Source organism: Myotis brandtii, unplaced genomic scaffold, assembly GCF_000412655.1.
Source record: "Myotis brandtii unplaced genomic scaffold, ASM41265v1 scaffold776, whole genome shotgun sequence".
NCBI lineage: Eukaryota > Metazoa > Chordata > Mammalia > Chiroptera > Vespertilionidae > Myotis > Myotis brandtii.
The window spans coordinates 144106-161557 of record NW_005371110.1 but is presented as its reverse complement, the minus strand read 5'-3'; the positions used below and the strand labels follow the sequence as shown (position 1 = coordinate 161557).

At 36.9% G+C, this 17452-nt stretch overlaps 1 protein-coding gene and 2 pseudogenes across 1 annotated transcript; all 3 read left to right on the top strand.

Annotated features, from left to right (window-relative positions):
• The first annotated feature begins 259 nt into the window (after positions 1–259).
• On the top strand, positions 260–8801 carry LOC102251096 (UDP-glucuronosyltransferase 2A1). The gene is made up of 5 exons (XM_005883178.2): positions 260–404; positions 4084–4215; positions 4612–4699; positions 5149–5368; positions 8004–8801. Exons 1-5 carry the CDS (start codon positions 282–284, stop codon positions 8281–8283), a joined length of 843 nt encoding a protein of 280 aa, XP_005883240.2. The 5' UTR covers positions 260–281; the 3' UTR covers positions 8284–8801.
• A 4166-nt stretch (positions 8802–12967) lies between these two features.
• The window catches only part of LOC102250800, a 10436-nt pseudogene continuing 5951 nt past the window's right edge, over positions 12968–17452 (top strand).
• On the top strand, positions 16786–17083 carry LOC106724243 (annotated as a pseudogene).

Below are 17452 nucleotides of genomic sequence, written 5' to 3'. Positions count from 1 at the left end.
GAAATTTATTTTATTGAATGTATTATTTTACACATTACTGTTCTTTCACTATCCAAATATTATCTCTACCTCCTTCTCTCCCTCTGTTCCATATTACTTTAAATTCCCTTTCCTTTTAAAATCTAGACATAATCAGTAATCTAGAGGGCCTAGATTTCTCTTTTTCCTTAATAGCACATCAGAAAAGTAGTGGTACATTTATTTTCCTAACAAACATATATGCTAATAACATCCTCCCAACTTTATTTTCTCCAGGAAGACCCACTACGTTATGTGAAACTATGGGGAAAGCAGAAATTTGGCTAATGAGGACATATTGGGATTTTGAATTTCCTCGTCCATACTTACCTAATTTTGAGTTTGTAGGAGGATTGCATTGTAAACCTGCCAAACCGTTACCTAAGGTATGTCTATTATAGTGGAGGATTTTGTGTACCATATGATAAAAATTCTGATTTCCCTCTAAACTTTATAGTCTAAATTACAGAGTGTTGTTGGGTATCTTCAGTTTGCTACTCAAAATCAATTTTCCAAGTCATAGGGGTCTCTTATGTGTGATATTACTTTTTTGTTTTGACTTTACTTTGATATTTAAGCTGAAGAATGAAGTGATTTAAGGAGCGTGTTAAAAATATCAGTGGGTCTATAGTGTGGGTACGAGACTGAAGAAACAGGAAACTAAAGAATTGAAACTCACTAAGGAGACTGCTGTAGTCTTCCTAACAAGCGTGATGGAATTATGAATAGGGTCACTTACTATGATTGTTTGAGTGGTAAAGAGGCTTTTGTGAGAACTGTTGGGTGGATTACACAGGATTTGGTGAGTAGAAGTAAATATTGCCTGAAGACATGGCTTCTTGGATAGCAGTGGCCTTTGCTGAAATAAGAAACAATTAATGAAACATTATTTTGAGATGACAATTATGAGTTCAAATTCACTTTAAGGAGCCAAAGGAATTTTGAGATGTAGATTTCTAGAAGTTGTATGAGTAATACAAGGTTTCTGTCCTAGAAGAGCATTAGAAATAGATTGGGAGTCATCAACATAAAGTAGAAGTCATAGAACTAAGAAACTCAAATGTTGAATTGGTTTTTTAAGACCATGATGTCAGTTTTTTGGTTGTTTTTTTTTTTTTTTTGAGTAAAAAAGGAAATTGTATAACACATTCCAAAGCTATAAAAGAATAAATATGGGCTGCCAGAAATGTTAGAGGAAAACAATATTGGGAAACAAAAGAGAGTAATAGGTAAGCAGAGTAAAAAACTATCTTGTATTTAACTATTTTTATCAATAGGGAGTGAGGAAACACTCATTTGCTTGAGTTGCAGGTAAACAAAATAATCTCTGTTGAAGGTTGCAGAAGAAATGGTGTTCCCAGTAGCAATCTTGATTTCTGCTTTGGCTAAGGTGCATATTTAACATTAAAATATCATTTCAGGATTGTGAATATGGTTTTCTTACCAACCAGTTACAGCTTCTGGAAAACTCTATTGAGTGTTATTACAGGAGAGAGTTAACCAATATCTAAATAAAGGTAGAGTAAGAGACATGACACATTCTGTGGCTTACTACAAAACACCTTGACACACTATTTTGTTTATTACAATTTCATAAAACCAACTCAGATATGTTTTACAAGAGGGAAGAATTTTTCCATTTCAAACCCAATTACTAATATAGATATTTGAGCAAATGAATACCAATCATGGCTTATATCTCTGAAAAGGGGATTAAACCAGTCACTGAATACACAGAATAAAAAAGCAATGAGAGACAGTAAATTCAAGAATCCAAATCAGACAGGTAGCTATGTAAGTCTTAGTGAGTGTGTGTGTGTGTGTGTGTGTGTGTGTTGTATATATTTTTTATCCAATATATTTTTTATTCAATCATATGCTTAGGAAGATGAATCAAAATGGTAAAATACCAATTCCTATGACTTCAGAGATATTCTCCTAAGTTTAACTAAGCTAAAAATAGCAGTCTACTTTTATGGCATCATCTTTCCCCTGGTAATTTTACTAGCCTTATATTGAGACATATCAGTGATCACAGGACAACCACCAATAATTGCAAAGAGAATGCATGATCATCTCTAGAGATTGACATTCACACAGATTACGATGTGCAAAACCCCAATCCAAGGCTGCAGTGTTCAACCTGAACAGCTGTAAGCAATGAATTTTATTTTGCAGAGAAATGTATATTTTACTTCTGTGCTAAGGATCAAATTAATGGCATGCAGTTAGTGTCACATTCTTGTGGAAAAAGAGTGAATCACTGTTTCGTAAATTTATCATGATTATAGCAGGCATTTGACTGCTATATATTATATATCCCTTTTAAAAAGCTCTATTTAGCTTTATAAATCAGGGAAAGAATAAATATCAGACAAATATCCTAAACTCCTAACAGAAAGTTAGATGAAGTCATTAATAATTTATTGCTTGTAAACTGGTATGCTGAAAAATTTTAAAGCTTAATTCTAAACCCCTTTTGGGGGGCTTTCCTCCAAGGAATATTTTTATGAGCTTGCAAACAACTCTATTGGTCATAAAAGTAACCCTTTGAGTGCCAACCAATATCCTAGGAACTATGCTAAAATTGCCAAGGCATTTTTGCTGATTTTACAGCAGTTTAGGAAAAAAATTATGAATCTCAAGTAAATGAAGTTACATATTCAAAAACTTAAGGAAACCTTTACTACATTGACATATTTAGCAATATCATCATCACTAATAAAAGCAGACTTAGAACTGGACGCCATTTCGAAGCTTTGATAGCGCTCCAGGCCCTTTTGGCCAAAGACAGGAGGAGCGTGATCGCACTCCCCGGCACTCTAGGGGTTAAGCTTTGGGTGTAACAGTTTCACATACCATGGGAAGATTTGCCTCTTCTTATCTATTTATTTGGTACTAGGGGCCCAGTGCACAAATTGGTGCACCTTGAAAGGAACTGTGGGGCGTGAGGCTGCGGTGGGAAGGGGCGGGTCTTGGCCCATCCTCTGAGGCCCCGCCTTGCCCCTCCTTCTGTGGCCCCTGGTCCCCTGTCTGCCAGCAGCCCCACTCCCACAACAGCTCCCATGTGCTGACAGTGCCAGCCCCATTCCCACCCTTTGATGGTGTGGAGCGATTGGGGCTGGTGCCAGCAGTGGGTGTGAGCAGGGCTGGCGCCATCAGAGGGTGAGAGTGGCTGCTGCTGCCCTGATTGCCCACAGTAGCAGGGGGAGGTGAAGAAGTACTGAGGGGTGATAGGGGCCATCAGCCGCCGTTCACACCTGCTGACAGTGCTGAGCGATCAGAGCTGGCGCAGGTGCAAGCAGAAGCTCTGGCTCTGGCAGCAGGTGCAAGCACCCAGCGGGAGCATGGTGCAGGGAGCAAAAAATTTTCAGTAACCACCAGAGGCTTGCCCCAATGACAGCGACCGGCACCCCAGCTCACCTGCCCTACCATCCCGCTGTGGCTGACACCCACCATATTCTGTGCTCTGTCACCTGCTGCTGAGGCCCGATATGTTTCGTGCACCCCCTGGTGGTCAGCTCACGTCATAGTGACTGGCTGTTAGGTTGTTTGGTCATTCAGTTGTTCCACCATTTGGTCTGTTTGAATATTAGCCTTTTATTATATAGGATAATGGTTTGAGTGCATGCCTTTAGTTGTAATCACTCATTATATATTTAAGCCATAGTTTTCAGAAACAGTTTTTCTCTTAAAGAGACTAGATGGTTCTATGTGGTAGAATACCTAACCAGTCTATCAATTTCTCTGATGCTGTCCTTGACCCTGCCTATTTAGAAACTAGAGGCCCAGTGCACAAAATTCATGCACTGGTAGGGTTCCTAGCAGCTGCTGGCTGCTGGCTGGGTACTCCCTCCCTTCCCCCTGCCACCTGGCGCCACAGCTTCCATCGCCGACCAGGGCCTCCCTCCCTTCCCCTGGCCAGCCCAACCCCCTTGTCAAACTCCCAGACAACTCCCAGTAGAGGGGACAATTTGCATACTGAGCTTTTATTATATAGAATGTAAGTGATTTTTTCCCCTGTGGTCCTGTACTTTCATGATAGAGAGAATTTTATCTCTACAGGAAATGGAAGAATTTGTCCAAAGTTCAGGTGAACATGGAGTTGTGGTGTTCTCTCTGGGGTCAATGGTCAAAAACCTCACAGAAGAAAAAGCCAATCTCATTGCCTCAGCCCTCGCTCAGATTCCACAGAAGGTCAGTACAACCTACGATCCTAGTTAGCAGCCACCATGCCAATTGGAGAGAAAGTGTAGCAAACCAATAGTATTCTTTCCAGATGAAAGCTGAAATTCATTATACATTGAGCATAACTGACACCATCTTTAAATACAAATTTCTCAAAACATTAAAATGTTGTATTTGGGCCCATTTGATCATTTGCCTACTGAGCCTTTGTAATACTATGGAAATACAGTACATCTTTTTGCAAAGTGATTTTCAAGGAAATACAATCAATGTTTGCGAACTACCCCTTTTGTACCTCTTATATATCACATAAAATGGACTACATGATTTTTAATTAACTCTACAGCCCTACAATTCCTTAACTGTGCATTCTTACTTGTAAAATTAATGCACTTTCTTCCACAGGTCTTATGGAGATACAAAGGAAAGAAGCCAGCCACATTAGGAGCCAATACTCGGCTCTATGACTGGATACCCCAGAATGATCTTCTTGGTAAGATTGAGGGGGAAACGCTGTACAGTTGGATGATGAACAAGTTAAGTAACTGAGAGCAGCTAAGTTCAATCAACATTTAATGCTTTTAAAATTTCACATTTTGCTGCCAATTTTAAAGTAGATATTATGAAACAATAGGCCATTGAGAGATTCCTGCTTCCTCTGGTTCACAAAGGAGAATCTCAGTTAAGACTCTCCTGAGTTCTCAAATTTCAACCACAGTTCAGATATCACCTCCTTGTAAAGTCTTTCCAGACAATGCAGGAGTGAATTTGCCATTTCCTGAGATCACAGTTTTCTGAGATAGCAATAAATCCTGTGTTCAGCGTCTATAGAGAATACTGCCATCTGCATTGCTTTATCCTGTAGTTTTTCTCCATCTCTCTCTGAAATTCTTCTAACATATAATGAAATCCTCATCTGCTTCTCACCCAACCCTCAAACAGGTCATCCCAAAGCAAAAGCTTTTATCACTCATGGTGGAACAAATGGGATCTATGAAGGTATTTATCATGGGGTCCCTATGGTGGGAGTTCCCATGTTTGCTGATCAGCATGATAACATTGCTCACATGAAGGCCAAGGGAGCGGCTGTGGAGGTGAACATAAACACAATGACTAGTGAAGATTTGCATGATGCCTTGAAAACAGTCATTAATGAACCTTCGTAAGTACTACAGCCTTGAAAAACTTACCATTGGTTACATTACCCATCATATTCAAGAATGTCCAATGTACCATGTATTTGTAATTGGTATACTTTTAAATAATAACCATAAGATGACTAATATAAACACCATTTTATTATTTCATTCCCCAAATTGATGAAGTGATTTGCTAAAATCGCAAAAATCCTCATTTCAAGTATCTATCAACGTGCTTTTTTCACAATAATGTTAATGATAACAAAAATTCTCAGATATTTTGAGGCACCTGATGAGGAAATGAATCAGCAACCTTTAGGTACACAGGACAGCACCCAGCCAACTGAACCACACCGGACAGGGCTCATCTGCTTGCTTTTATAAATATATCTGCTTCTTCATATATTACTAGTGGCCTGGTGCATGAAATTCATTCAAGGGGGAGGCGGTGTCCCTCAGCCCGGCCTGCACTCTCTCCAATTTGGGACCCCTCGGGGGATGTCTGACTGTTGGTTTAGGCCAGATCTGCACCCCTCTGCTCACCTGATTGCCCCCAACTGCCCCCCACTGCCGGCCTGCTTCCCCCCAACTGCCCCCCCCGCCAGCCCGATCACCCCAACTGCCCTCCCCTCCTGGCCTGATCACCCCTAACTGCTCTACTTCGGCCCTGCCACCATGGCTTATTCTGGAAGGACGTCCAGAAGGTCTCCTGGAAGTTCTTCCAGTCTAATTAGTGTATTACCCTTTTATTAGTATAGATAAATGTTCAGTAAGTATAAAAATAGAAGTGATAATTTGCCAAATATTAATCATTCAAAAATAACTATCATTAACACTGAATGCATACCACCATTAGCATATGCATATACACAGCAAGGAGAGCTAGAATAGTTAATAACTTTATAAATATAGATTGAATACATTTTTAAACAAAACTTTAAATTTTACCTATTTTACCTAAAAATAAATTAAAATGAATCTATTACATATATTTAACTGTAGATGCATATAGTTACCTCTTATTTTTTCTGTAGAAGATCTCATCAAAGTTAAGAATTAATATGTGTCTATATAGTGTTGATTGTGTTTTTTTGTTTTATTTATTATTTGTGTTAATTATTAACTACATGTTTTAAATTTAGTCTCTCTCAGTTTAATTCACACTATAGAAGTAATCTCATCTCAGATATGTATTACTTAAAATTTTAAGTTGTCAATATTTTTGGTACTTACTTTCTTCACATTTATTTAGTCTTTATTGAGATTTGTACATTTCTTAAGACCAAGTTATTTGGCAAATATAATTAACTTCCTTATATACATATACATGCATATGTACATATATATGTGTGTATATATATATATATTTAAGGGAATCAAATTTCTCCATTGAATGAGAGATTCTTTATTTCAAAGTATTTTGAATTAGCTTTTAAATGAATATATTATATGGAATTTTCTTTCAATAAAGTTTCATGGATATTGAATTCTTTGAGATCATGTTTATCGATACTTGCTCACTGCCTTGATATGAAAATCACACCTATCTGAATATACTTAGCTATTACTTTCCTTTCTTCAGAACTACATAAATGTTACCCATTATCTTCTAGCTTTAAATGTTGATGTGGGTTTTAAGGTCTAGCTGATAATTTTCTCTTTTTCTGTGTTTCCTTTCCAGCATGGGAAAATATCATTAATTTTTATTAATTCAGAAACTTAATTATGATATTTCTCTATAACTAATTTTCTATATTTTCCCTGAGTTATAGTGATTCCTTTCAACACTATTAATATAGAATAACAAGAATTTAATTTTTCCTTTCAGAAATTAATTTTTGTATGTTATTTATTAGAATTACTTTTAATTCCATTTTTAACATCTATTTCAGGGACATCAGTCAGACATCCCTTTCACTATCCTGGACTGCTGACTCCTAATCATTCACATGCCTGCCTGCCTGGTTGCCCCCAAACTGCCCCCAAAACTGGCCTGGTCGCCCCCAACTGCACCCCTCTGCCAGCCTGGTCACCCCCGACTGCTCCACCCTGCTGGCCTGGTTGCCCCTCATGGCCCCCCTGCTGACCTGGTGGCCCCACACAGACTGCTGTTCAGTTGTTTGGTCATCCCTCACTAACACTCTTGACAGCCTGGTCACCCCCAACTGTACCCCCTGCCAGCCTGGTCACTCCAAACTGCCCCCTCTGCTCCCCTCACGGCCCCCCTGCCAGCCTGGTCACCATATGCAGCCTGCTTGTTCAGTCATTTGGTCATGCCTCACTAACCCCCCTGGCATCCTGGTCACCCCATGCAGCCTATTCTTCAGTGATTTGGTCATTCGTCACTAACCCCCCCTGACGGCCTGGTCATAGGCAGCCATCTTTGTGAGGGTATGATGGTCAATTTGCATATTACCTCTTTATTATATAGGACATTTGATCAAATATAAAACTATTTACATTGTGTCAAAAATTTATTTCTTCCATACCCTCCCCTTTACAACTTTTAAAATACCATTCCATCAGCAAAGTTCGTGTCACAACTAGAATTAAATGTTTCCTCAACACATCTATGAATAACATGTTAGGCAAAGGTATCATATACTTACAACTTCAATGAAAACAAAGCTCTAATTTCTGTCTGTCTTTGTCTAACAGCTATAAAGAGAATGCTATGAGGTTATCAAGAATTCACCATGATCAACCTGTAAAGCCCTTGGATCGAGCGGTCTTTTGGATTGAGTTTGTCATGCGCCACAAAGGAGCCAAACACCTGCGGCCAGCTGCTCACAACCTCACCTGGGTCCAGTACCACTCTTTAGATGTGATTGGGTTCCTGCTGGCCTGTGTGGCAACTGCTATATTTTTGGTCACAAAATGTTGCTTATTTTCTTGTCAAAAATTTGGTAGAACAGGAAACAAGAAAAAGAGGGAATAGATCATTCTCAGGGTGGTACAGGTCTGCGTGGGCAATCCTGTTTAGTTTAGCCACAATGACCTTCATGAAAACATATCATCTTCATCATGTCTTCAAAATTACCATTTCTCTCCCTTAGCCTACAGATAAAGCCTAAAATTTGACAATACCATTAACTAGTGAGCATGTCCTGTTCTTCCTTTGTCTTTTGCCAGATGACTTTACCCTCTTCCTCTCACTTTCCTGACACAGAGACACTAATAGTTTTATGTAGATTCTATACACAATATTATCATTATTTTTTAACCCTAAGTGGTATGCTGACTAACAATATGCTAAATCCTGAGGAACACACAAAATGAGAGCTAAGTTTGATGGATGTAGGGAACATGGAAGAATAAAATTCACAAATTCACCTAGAACATACAAATCAGAGAAACATCATAGAAGATTAGTATGTTATAAGAATAGTATTGATTTTTTTTCTGCTTTCCCAATGTTACTGGAGTCAGAGCATGAAATGATAATAACTGGGATGGCAAATCACACTAGGATAGGTCTACAAATTTCCACTGAGCACATGCATAATCATGGCTCATATTCCACCTTTAGTCAATAAGTATATTGGGTACCTTCTAGTGCAAGGGCCTGCAAACAAAAGAGATCTATTAGTCATCTTTTCTCAAGGACAGAATGTAGCAATATGTTAAAGGTAAGCAGATCACTTTTAGAGGAAATAACAATACTAAATATAGATGATTTAGTAATTTTATAAAATGTTTAATTAACAGTCCAATTAATAAAGAAGTGAAATGTCAATTTATCATATTTAAAAATCACTAATGCTCATAATCTATAATCACTATAATCAAAGGTTAGTTTTGTCAGCAAAACAAACATTTACTGGGAATGTATGATCATTATATTCTGTTTCAGTCTATCATCTACAAATTTAAATTCTTCAATTAATTGTTATGTCAAGAAGATATTAGTAGATCTCCTTGAACAAAAATGTTATAGTAAATCTTTATCAATGCAAAAAACTAATTAAAGTCAAATGTTCATATTTGAATCAGCTTTGCATTCATTTAACAAATAGATTAAGATTGAACTTTACCCTTTATAAATTCAATGACATGTCTAACTAAAGATTTAACTTCAGTTTTTGATATATAATTAAGGACATAAATGATATCCACTGGCCTACTGACAGTTTTGAAATACTTATTAATTTTAATATGATATATTAAAATTATTTCCAATTTTAAAATAACTGTAGCATGAAAGCATATAAGTATTCTTGAATATGTTCATTATTGAAAATCAAATAAATTCTACAATATTTTGTGAAGGCTAACATTGCATTTATTATAAGTTGACATTTTTAAAGGGTGATTCATATTGATGTATTTTGACTTTTACACTTTTATTATGTTTTGAGAATAACTTTATTTTTGCTCAATGCCCAGTTTATTTTCTGCAATTAGAATGCCGTGAATAGCTAAGAACCAATGAGAAGAGGGCTGGTCATCAATAGTGCTGATCTCTACCCAAGTTCAGGCATCCATTTGGTTTCTCATATAGGCCGCCATTGCATAGGAGACTTGTGCTCAGTATCCACTGCTCACATGATTCCCCCTGCCCTACTATGATTATCTGCAGATTTTTTTCTTTTCCTGAATAGCATTAGAAGCCAGATGCCAAAAATTTCTGGAGGATACCAACTTCACTAGGTAGTATAACTTCAGCATATACTTAAAAAGAAGAAAAGTCTTAGAATGGACTTTTCCTTACCAGTTATTCATAAAACTGTTCAGATGAGGAAACTCTCATCCCTAACGAAGCAGAAACTATGTGCCATAGCCCAGAGTACTCTGCACAATTCTTAGCATTCTCAGGACTCAGAGATGCTCAGGAGCCTGGATTTAATACTTTTACTTATTTTATTCATATACATTCCATGTGCCCCTTATCCTATGGCAGCATCTCCTCTGGTCAAGGTTCCCTATCTGACAAGATGATCTAAATCTTCTTCCATTCCAAATCAATGTGATAATATATAGCGTCTGGATGATTTGTCACAGCTTTCCACTGAACTTTACTATTGGACATCAGAGTGTTAAGTAATAATCTACTGCATAGGGAGACATAATTTTGCCTACATTTTATAATGTGTCAGCGGCCCAGTTTATCCTTGGTATTTTAGATAAAACACCACAGCCAGGAAAGTAACACAGTAGAAGAGCTCAAAATAATCAAGTAGCATTCACAGGTTCTAATCTAAGTAAATCATGTCCATGTCTGTTGGTGGAATCATTCTTCTCTTACAAAAATGCAACTTCCAAACTGCCTGACTCCAAGTTGTAATAATAAAAAACAAAGTTGACTAAGGGGAATGGTAAAGCATACTTGTGCTGGGGGCCATTCTCTTCCAATCCCTTGAACTCTGAACCCATGTATTCAAACTAAAATACCAAAGGCATCATATATCAGGCCATGATTTCAAGCATACACTGCATCCTTTAATATAGCCCTTAAAATACATAGGGGATTATCTTAGCTAAAAACCTGAACAGCTTTCATTAGCTAATGGGGAACTTGGTAAAATCAGCAAATTGTATGGATATTAGATTTTGTTCAAATCATTGGCTAACAATAAGTTTCCTGGTCATGTTGATATCAATACCATGATTTTTACTAAGACTTCATACCCATGGTTTATGAAGCTGGCAAAAGTACTACAAGGCAGTGGGGGCTATTTGTTATTTAAAATGTAACTAAGTCTATGGGGATAATGGATGCATCTCTATGATGGAAGGGGACTGATGCAATCTTCTCCCTTTTGGCTAGCTTAAACCCTAGGGAGTAGTGCCACATTGAGAAGGAGGTGGGGAGATATATTCTATTAACAAATTGAGGATATAACAGGTGAAGTAGCCAGATAAATCCTAGTGAGGTGAATTCAATGTTGTGCATTCATGTATAGTTTCCATCCCACTGTCCATACCTCAATGAGATAAGTTTTATGACCAAATTCTGGAAGGTGGAAAAAACAGTGTCATATATAGGTCTACTCATCCAAAGCACCTTATTATTAAGAAGGTTGTCTGCAGCACTTGGATTCTGAAGGAAATTCCCATTGGATACTAAGATCTTCATTATGCAAATTTCAAAAAAGGTTTATCTATATAATTCTATTCTAGATCTTCTTGCCTTTAATCTTGCCTCTAATTCTTCCCAAGTCTTTGACTAACCAATTAATCCATTAGTCACTGCCCATGAGTCTGTAAATTTGTAAAGCAAGCCATTCTACCTATAATTCTGTCAATATTTATTTTCTACAGTTTAAGGTGGTAATAGCTTCATTTATATAAAATTAGATAACTTCCAAATGAATGAAAAACTTCATTTTTCGTTGACTTTTATTTTTGGTAATGCTTTTTAGTTAAAATCAATTATTTTCTAATAGCAATATAACAACATCTGCATCCTTTGTTAAGTACATACATAATGTATGGTGTCAGATGGGCACTAGAATTATAGGGTGATCACATCATAAATTCTATAAATATTTAATCACTATTTTGTAAATCTTTGATATACTGTATGTTAAAATCTCCTCTTCAGATAGTCTTCAGTTAGTAATTCAGGGTGATTGTTTTCTCAATTTAGTGTTATTATCCAATTTGGTTCTGAGCGGAAGTGTGAGAAAGATTCACCTACTCCACCACCATCTTGAAAAACCCATATTTACTATTTTTAATCCATGTTTCAGGCTATAATAGTCTCATGTTTAAGTTATCAATATACATTTTTAATCAGTTTCCCTTCTTTTAAACTCTTGCTTTTGTATGTATTCTATGTTTAGCTGCCAGAATTATTTGATAAAGGAAAAATTTGATCTTGTGATTTCCCTTCTTTAAAATTTGAGTAAATAACTTTTGCCTATAAATTAAAATTGAAACCATTCTACACTACCTATTGTCTCTTATTTCAATCTAACTTTCTGCTATAACCTACTTCCCACAACTTTCTCTGTGATCCATACACACTGGAATGTTTTCCAAATACACATGAACTTTTCTCATCCTCTCTTCATTGTGAAATCTGTCCTTTTACCACACTGCCTAGATCCTACCAAGGCTTTCATCTCACCTCATATGTTATCTAACTTACTACAGTTGTTTCCAATTATTCCATAAAGGATTATGTTTTTTCTCTGGAATTCTGAAGACCCTGTACTAGTCATAAGACTCTTATCAAAATATTCCCCATAGGTATCCAAGCAAATTATTTGCTATTTCACATAGGGAAAATGATGTGGGATATGTTTTCACCTAAATCACTTGCCACCTTCAAACTCAGAGTGGAATGGGTGTTGGTGTATATGGGTGTGTGTGTGTGTGTGTGTGTGAGAGAGAGAGAGAGAGAGAGAGAGAGAGAGAGAGAGAGAGAGAGATTAACTTTAGGCGGTTCCTATTTGTTATTTTCCTTATTTCCAATCTGGAATTTGAAATTTTTTCCCAGATATCTTTTTTATTTCTGTTTTATCCCCCCAATAAACATTAACCTTGCATATAATGCAAAAACGTTTTCTTTTAAAGTTAATTTTTAACTTATTATGTGTTTACAGTACATTTGGTCTCTGCACTAGGGAGAAACACCCTAAAACCTCTGCAGAGCAGTGTGTGACAGAGCTGCTGTCATGTTATCCAAGAAGTGGGCTTTGGCGGTTCTGCTGCTGCAGCTCTGTAGTGCTGGCTGTGGGTTCTGTGGAAAGGTTCTGGTATGGCCCGTTGACATGAGCCATTGGCTTAATATAAAGACCATTCTAGAGGAACTCACAAAGAAAGGACATGAGGTAACCATGTTGACTTTTCCACATACTAAGCTCATTAACTACAGGAAACCTTCCCCACTGAACTTCGAGGTATTACATCCAGAATATCTGAAATAATTAATGGAGAGAGGACAAGACAAATTTCTGGATGTAATTTTGAATGACTTGCCAAACTTAACACCCAGGCAATCCACAATATGATTGAATGATGTTTTTATTGAAATAACTGAAACTGTAAAAAGCCTGTGAGAGTGCAGTCTACAATCAGACACTCATGAAGAAGCTCCAGGAAACCAACTACGATGTAATGCTCATAGACCCTGTGTTGCCCTTTGGAGAGCTGGTGGCTGAATTGCTTGCAGTCCCTTTTGTGCTCACATTAAGGGTGTCTATGGGAGGCATGAAGGAGAAACACTGTGGGAAACTTCCTGCTCCACCTTCCTATGTTCCTGTTCAGATGGTGGGACTTACCGACCGAATGACCTTTCTGGAAAGAGTAAAAAATTCAATGCTCTACGTTTTCTTTGACTATGGGTCCAGGATTATAACATTCATTTTTGGGACCAGTTTCACAGTGAGGCATTAGGTAAGACATTTTGATTTTGATTTTAAACTTGTTATCAAAAGAAATTTAGAAATCTAAGTGTATGAAATCTAAGTAAATGAAAGGAATACATTTTAAAATATCTGTCTTCCATTTAAAACTCTACCAGTAACCGTAATCAACTGGTTATCAAAACTAAGTAGAAATGGGAAGAAAAAATCTCTTGCCATGGCTACTCTGTCTTTATAGTCACCAAACCATTTCTCATAAGACAATTTGGAACTTGTTAGGAATGTTTGTCATATTTGGATAATACATAAATACAGTACATTGAGTACATTTGCCCCTACTGCTCTCCTCTGCTAGCCTGATTGCCTCTAATTGCTTCTGCCTTGGCCCCCGCCACCATGACTTTGTCTGGAAAGACTTCCAGTCTATCTGGTCTAATCAGCATATTACCCTTTTATTAGTATAGATTTAATTCACCTGTATCCAATTCAAATGTTTTTTATAATTAATGATGATTACACTCAATTTTGTACAAGTTTTACTAGAACAGAATGTCAACCATTCTTTTTTTTCTTAATGTTGAGAGTATTACAAATGTTGCCTCCTTTATTCCCTCCTTGCTCCCAACTGCACAGTTCCCAACACGCCTAGGCCTTCACCATCCTACTTTCTGTGTTCATGGACAATGTATATCCTATATAATAAAAGGCCAATATGCAAATTGTCCCCTCGGGAGTTTGACCAACCCGGAGTTTGACCACTCGCTATGACATGCGTTGACCACCAGGGTGCAGCATGGAACGAAGAAAGGCCCTTGATGGTAGCTGGCAGCTGGAGGAAGGAAGTCCTGGCCAGCAGCCTGAAGACCCCGATAGGCCCTGATAGCCAGCCACGGCTAGGGACCCTACCCATGCATCAATATACATAAGTTATTTGGTTAAATTCTTCCCACTGTCCCACTCCCCCCTTCCCTGTAATATTCATCAGTCTGTTCCATGTTTCCATAAATCTTATTGTATTTTATTCATCAGTGTATTGTGTCCATTAGTTTCCACATAGAAGTGACACCATGTGATATTTGTCTTTCTCTGACCCGCTTATTTTGCTTAGCATCATCATCTCCAGGTCCCTCCATGCTGTCTCAAATGGCAATAGATCCTCCTTTTCTACAGCTGCGTGATATTCCACTGTGTAAATGTACCACAGCATTTTTATCCATTAATGTACTGATGGGCACTTGGACTGTTTCCATATCTTACCTATTGTAAATAATGCTATGAACATAGGGGTGCATATATTCTTTCTGATTGGTGTTTTGGTATTCTTAGGATATATTCCTAGAAGTGGAATTACTGAATCAAATAGCAGTTCTACTTTTAATTTTTTAAGAAAATTCTACAATTGTTTGTTGATTTATTGATGGTAGGCATTGTGGCAGGTATGAGGTGATAGCTCATTGTCATTTTTATTTGTATCTCTCTGATGATTAATGATATTGAGCATTTTTTCATGTATCTAGGCCATTTATGTGTCCTCTTTAGAAAAGTATCTATTCACATCCTCTGCCCAATTTTTCAATTGTTTTTTGTCTTTGTTTTATTGAGTTGTATGAGTACTTTATACATTTTGAAAATCAACCCCTTATCTTATATATCACTGGCAAATATGTGCTCCCATACAATGGGCTCCCTTTTCATTTTGATATTGGTTCCCTTTGCTGTGCAAATGCTTTTAAGTTTGATGTAGTCCCATTTGTTCATTTTTTTCTGTTTCCCTTGCCCTAGGAGATGTATCCATAAACGTATGGTTATGTGAGATGTCTGATATTTTGCTGCCTACATTTTCTTCTAGAATTTTTATGGTTTCATAATTACATTAAGTTTTGTATCCATTTTGAGTTTACTCTTCCTTATGATATAATTTGGTGATCTAATTTTCACTGTTCTGTATGTACTTGCATAATTTTCCCATCACCATTTATTGAACAGACTGTCTTAACTCCACTATATGCTCTTGCCTCCTTTGTCAAATATTAATTGAGCATAATGGCTTGGGTCGATTTCTGTGTTCTCTTTCTGTTCCATTGATCTATATGTCTGTTCTTGTGCCAGTAACATGCTATTTTTATTTGCTTTGTAGTATAACTTGATATCTGGTATTGTGATCCCTTCAACTTTGTTTTCTTTCTCAATTTTGCTGCAGCTATTTGGCATCATTTTTTATTTCATATAAATTTTTGGAGTATTTATTCTAGATCTGTGAAATATGTCATTGGTATTTTAATAGGGATTGCATTGAATCTATAGATTGCTTTAGATAGTATGGACATTTTAATTATGTTAATTGTACCAATCCATGAACATGGTATATTCTTCCACTTGTTTATATCTTTTTCTATCTCTTTTATCAATGTCCTATAGTTTTCTGAGTACAAGTGTTTTACCTTCTTTGATAAGTTTATTCCTAAGTACCTGAAATTTTTTGTTGCAATGGTAAATGAAAATTTTTTTAGTTTCTCTGTCTGATAGATCATTATTGGTGTATAAAAATCCCATTGAGCCTGGCTGGTGTGGCTCACTGGTTGAGCATTGACCTATAAAACAGGAGCTCACAGTTCGATACCCAGACAGAGCACAGGTCCAGGTTGCAGGCTCCATCCTCAGTAGGGGGCATGCAGGAAGCAGTCGATCAATGATTCTCACCATTGATGTTTCTCTCTCTCTCTCAATCCCTCTTCCTTGTTCTCTGAAATCAATATAGTGGCTAGAACTTCTAGTACTATATTGAAGAGTAGTAAAAGCAGATATCCCTGTCTTATACTTGTCCTTAAGGGAAATGGTTTTAGTTTTTGCCAACTGAGGAGTGTCAGGAATGTTAAAAGAAAAAAGTATTAAAAAACAAATGAGTAATAGATAAGCATTACATAGGTACTCTGTTAAACTATCAATAGTGACTGAAGAGGAAACCCTCATTTACTTGTATTGTAAGAATATTTTAAAAATCCCTTTAGGAAGTTTTCAGGGTACATGATGTTCCTAGGAGATTCTTGATTTATTTTACAGAAGGCTCTAAGAAATGGAAGGCTCCAGCATGAATTGGTATCCAGAAACTGTGACTTGCAGTGTCTGACATGGAGCCAGAGCAGATGCTAGAACACAGGCACCGGTTTCAAAAAAATCCTCATTCTGAGTGTAGTCCCACATATAACGTTGAGAGGATAGTAAAAACTGAGAATATTAATGCAGAAAAATCATCAAAACAGAAAGTGGATCTGCAGTCTTTGTCAAATGTACTTACCTAGATCAGATTGTTGTGCCCCTTATTACAGAAAATTGCTGTACTTGCAAAGGAGAGACTACCAAATCATTCTGAATTTCTAGCATCAAATCTTTTTAAAAAACAAGTCAGAGTTGGAAGATGGAAACTGACTTATTGGGAAGAACAGAAAAATTTGGTTTCCTTGTATAAGAGGTAGTTTAGTGGTCATAATCCGCCCCCCCCCCCATTTTTGGAAGTAAAAGAAACTTCAGAATAACAACTTATTACTGGAGTTGCAGAAGAAAAGGTATTGCACTTATTTTTATTTAATCACAATACTTATTTAATGTGTGTATTCTGTGCAATTTTTTCTCAGATTGTCCTTAAATATTTTTTTAAATCACCTTCAAAATAAACTGTCAAAACATCAAAAAAAGGAAAAATGATGATGACAGGTCCTCCAATCAAGAACACACACACACACACACACACACACACACACACTCACACACATACATCTTTTTTTAAAAAATATATTT